At 45.5% G+C, this 5,070-nt stretch overlaps 1 protein-coding gene across 1 annotated transcript in view; it reads left to right on the top strand.

Annotated features, from left to right (window-relative positions):
- Positions 1 to 3,073, top strand: part of LOC119366587 — a 13,421-nt gene extending 10,348 nt beyond the window's left edge. The window contains exon 4 of the mRNA XM_037632346.1: positions 985 to 3,073. Within this exon, the coding sequence (XP_037488243.1) occupies positions 985 to 2,955 (1,971 nt within the window). The 3' untranslated portion in view covers positions 2,956 to 3,073. The remainder of the gene's footprint in view (positions 1 to 984) is intronic.
- The last annotated feature ends 1,997 nt before the right edge of the window (positions 3,074 to 5,070 follow it).

Raw genomic sequence — 5,070 nt, forward strand, 5'->3', positions numbered from 1 at the left:
CGGAGGGCCGCGCGCCGCCGCGCCGCGGTGCCCCGCGCCCGCCCGCGAAGGAGGGACCCGCGTCGCCCCCAACGCCGGAGGGCGAAGAGCAGGGCCCCGCCGCCGCCGGCGTCGGTCAGGCGAGCCCGGCCGCGCCCCCTGGCGGCGGCGAGGGAGGAAGGAGGAGGAGGGGAGACCGGAGGCGGCGGGATCTGGGCGCCCGCCCCGGCCGCCTCGCGGGTGGCGGCGCGGGCGGGAGGGGGGAGCGGGTGCGCTTCCGTTTCGCAAGTATACTGCTCACATTTGTAGTCCTTTATTTAGTCAAATCCGAGATTTCTTAGTCATTGTTAGAATCCCTAGTTTAGTTTTCCTCTCTTCACTCTAGGTGGTTAGGGCAAACTTTTCCCTCTAGGTTACACCGGCAAGTTCTTAGATTCGCCTTCTATCTCTGCCGCTCCGCTGGTGTCAGGGATTGGACTTCCGGTGCCTTCACTCCGGTTAGTAGTTTACCTTAGGGCTTTTAGTCCACCCGGGTGTGGCGCTCGGGCAGATGGCGACGCTTTTTCTTAGAGTTTGATTTCCGGGCACCAATCTTCCTTGAGTTCGTTAATCTGGACAAAGTCGACAGGGTTTCGGTGTAGATTCCTGCCATCTCCTTCGGGCGGTGAGGTCAGGGTTTTACGTCATGTTGCAAAATTTGGCGTTAGGTGATTCAGATCTATACAAGGGTTCAACGGTGAAGACTGCGGCTCCAGGGCCGTGATCCTTAGGGGCACGTTCACGAAATATCCTCGATAAGGTCAAGCCGGCTCCGGTTGGGGAACAGCGACAGCAGCGCATCGACGGATTGATTTGCCGGCAGTAGTAGTCATTCGCTGGTCTTACGATCTTAATGCAAATTTTATTATCTACCATGAAGGCTTGATTATTCTGTGGTTGAACAACAAGTATCAAGTCCAAATCGAATTTTTTATGAGTTTCCTAATCTATTTTTTTGGACTACAGCTTATTGATCCTAACGGCACGGAGCTGGCTAGTCGAATGGGAAAGGTGGACCTTGTAAAACTTGTGGCCAAATGCGGTGGGCTTATGAAAGTAGTGGCTGCCATAGGAAAAGTCTCGTGGGCATTCTTGGAGCATATGAATGATGACTTCATGTTCAAATTGGAGACTGATCCTCAATTCCATAGTTTGAGTGGTCTTTTATCTTGGATGCATTCCTACTTTGATGCTTGTCCAGATTCGGTAAAGCCATGTATCTTCTACCTTTCTGTCTTCCCTGCAAGCAGCAAAATTAGGCGAGGCTATTTACTGAGAAGATGGATCGCTGAGGGCTACTGCAGGGACACACCTGGTTGTACCGCAAAGGAGAATGCGCAAAAGCGTTTGTCTGAGCTCGTTGAATTGAGCATAATCCAGCAAGCAACAAGACAGAGCAATTGTTTGTCTGAGCTCGTTCAATGGAGCATAACCCAGCAAGCAACAAGCAAGAACAATTTTAAAGTCAATGGTTTCTTCCTTGAATACATCATCTCGCGGCCAATGGAGGATAATCTTGTTTTTGCATTGGATGGACGTTGCAGTCCAAACACGCAACGCACAGGACAACACCTGACCATAATGGCAGACTGGCACAGGGACCAAAATGTGTTTGAGAGCATCGACTTCGCACGGCTGCGGTCTTTGACAGTGTTTGGAACATGGTATCCGTTCTTTATCTCTGACAAGATGAAGCGACTTCGAGTGCTGGACCTAGAAGACATGATAGCTGTAACAAATGATGACCTTGAGCAGATATTTCTGAAGCTGTTGAGCCTCAAGTTCATCTCCCTACGAGGATGCAGGAAGATTAGTCGTCTGCCTGATACATTGGAAGGGCTAAGGCAGCTACAGACTCTGGATGTAAGATTCACCTCCATAGTCATGTTGCCATCTGCTATCATCAAGCTTCATAAGCTGCAATACATCCGTGCTGGTACAGATCAAGATTGGACATCAGCATCAACATCATCAGAGTTAGAAGGCCGTGATAGCAGCATATCTGCAGGGCAGCCAACAGTACCAGCATCTCCCGAAAACCCAGCACAGGCAGCTAGATCACCAGAAGCCTCCCACAGGTCAATGGTACCAAAGGTGGGATGGGCATCCAAACTTTCGCGTACCTGGAGCTCGTGTGCCCCAAATCATAATGGTGGTGTTAAGGTTCCTGTGGGGATTGAAAAACTTGCAGCCTTGCATGCTGTTGGTGTGGTGAATGTCAGTGCAGCAGGTGGGGAGGCCTTTCTGATGCACCTCGCAAAACTAACCCAATTGCTCAAGCTCAGAGTGTGCGGCGTCAATAAGAAAAACTGGCCGCTGCTGTGTTCTGCACTATCGGATAAGAATTGCCGTCTCGAATCCTTGTCAGTGCGATTCGACGAGGATTGCCTCGACGATAGCTTCAAGCCACCCATGACCCTGAAGAGCCTTAAGTTGTACGGGCCTATGAGCAGATTGCCAGACACTATCAAGGCTCTTGTCAATCTCAAAAAGTTGGATCTTGAGATGACTATTACAGGGCCAGATGACGTGCACTTCTTCTTGAAAGAAAAATTGCCATGTATGATTATCCTTAATCGTCTCTGCATCAACGTGCAAGGCGACCAGAAGGTAGATTTAGACTCTATGGCATTCCCGTGCTTCGAGTTCAACTGGGATGATCCTTGTAAACCTCGGGTCCTCAAGATGGATTGCAGCTCCAAGTTAGAGGTAATTTTCCGTTATGGAGGCATATTTGAATATGTTGAGGTGCTGATAATCCAGTGCTCTAAAGGATCATCTTTCCGGGTTTCTGGGGGCGCTGGGCTAAGTGGTATGCACGGTCTCAAGACAGTCTGGCTTAAGGGTTCCTACAGCGAGGAACTACGGCAGCAGCTGAAGGAACTTGTTGACGATCATAGTAGGAAGCCAGTCTTGAAGCTGGAGCCACTGCAATAGTACATGCTTTCTTGCTTGCCTTCCTTCTTTCGTTTTTGTATCTTGCCTTGTATGCACTTTGACATGTATCTTTCTTTCCGCATTGCCGCCATGACGGGCTTTGTTGCAATCAAAAGGTTTCTTATCTTTGTGAACTGTGGCAAAAAAATTGTTTCTATGCTGGCTGTGTCCGCGAGCGTGAATATCCTAGGATCACTGCAAGAGATGACTACTCCTGTTACTAGACCAATTGTTTCTATGAGCCAATGTTGTAGCCACAGGATAACTGACCAGGTAGCAGCAGAGTTGACACTAGGTCATCAGTCTAACAAGCCATTCCGTCGTTCACTGTTCATTCCTTAATCAACCATCTGACATGATTTGCATGCTGTGTACACTACATACACTGTATACGGTCACGTGGCTGCCCTCAACTCATTCTCTGCAGCTATCGTGGCAACCAAACACCACCGGCCTTTCAATACCAGTAAAAGTAAATCAAATTACGACACAGATAATCCATTCATACGGTTTTCACTTTTCGTGGAGAGATACCCTGACCACAGATTTGGCTCGCCGAAATAGCACTAAAATTTGTTTCTTAAAGTATTTGCAGTGGCTCTGCCGCAGCCTGGGGAAGAGGAAAACAGAGCAATTCTCCTAGACTGAACCCATACATAACCTGCATGCGAAGTTGAATCAACTTAGCAAAAAACACCATATTGCAGTTCTGCACTGCGAGGTGCAGAATGCCATGGAGCTGTACACGGAGGGTGCAGTGCAGTTATGCCCGCTTAGCCGGAGGTTGGAGCGGCCGGTTCTGCACAGCAACCGCGCGCACTGTCGGATTATCGGTTCCAAGGGTCGCGGCGCCCGCACTCTCGCTGGTGCAGGCAAATGCGCTGGCGTTTGCACCTTGTATGGTGGCGCCGACCAAGCGGAGCTGAGTACCACATTTGCATTTTCCGCTTGAATTATGCCCTAAAGGAAATAAATGTAATAATTTCGATCATTGCCTCAAGGTAGCTCGAAACAGGTCAGGCCACTCAACGTAGCTCCAAATTTTATTAGGTTTAGTCAATTATATGCATAAAATGACATTTATATACAATACTTTCCATTGTATTCTATAGCTGGTTTTTAATTAAATGTACTTGATTATATACAATACACATATACAATACACATATTCCTAAAACCTAAATGTACTTGATTTTTTTTATAAAGTTCATCTACAATTTGAAAAATGTTAACAAGATGTAAAATTTGTGTTAGTGTAACTTGAAAAATATCTATAGCATTAAAAAAGCGTGACACATTTGAAAAATGCTATACACTGTTAAAAAAGGTTCATGATTTCAAAAAACCTATTTCGAAACATTCATAAAATGTAAGTTATAATTTTAAAAAGTAATCAAGTATTTTATAAATATTTAACATGTATAAGAAAATGTTTTATATGGATACCACAATTTGAATGAAAAACTAGACATCAAAACATATATTTGAAAAAATGTGTTTTAAAATGTTTCATATGTATATTAAAAAATAGGCATCAAAACTTATATTTTAAAATAATTTAATCATGTAGATTGAGAATGTTATGTTTGCATAAAAAAATTCTAGATGTATACGAAAAATATACAATGTGTATGAACACTGAGATATATGTTGAAAAATTTATAAATAAAATGCCAAAAAGATAAACAAACAAAACTGAATAAAAAATAAAAAGGAAAAGGAAATACAGAAAAAAAACCAAGGAAAACCAACTCAAACAGTAAAAAAGACTGATAAAAAACTACAGGAAAAAAACTCACCGCAACTACCGCAGTGGGTCGGCCTAGTAGTGGTGCATTGTAGATAAGCCCTATTACTACTCGCAGCGGGCGAGGAATAGTATTTGTGGAAATTTCCCCCTAAAATTGTATGTTCTCATTAAGATAGAAGAGGGTGGGGAATGCGAAAATTCGTAGGAGCTCCCGTCCTCCCCTGCTCGTTCTCGTTGAGACCGGGGACTGGGCTCGTAATTAACGCGGTAAATGCTGCTGTACGCAACGGCACTCTTACATAATTCTATTAAAGGATTGTGGTGCGGACCCACGGCACAGTACGCGCCGTTCCATCACGCCGTGA

This window comes from Triticum dicoccoides, chromosome 2B (genome assembly GCF_002162155.2).
Source record: "Triticum dicoccoides isolate Atlit2015 ecotype Zavitan chromosome 2B, WEW_v2.0, whole genome shotgun sequence".
NCBI lineage: Eukaryota > Viridiplantae > Streptophyta > Magnoliopsida > Poales > Poaceae > Triticum > Triticum dicoccoides.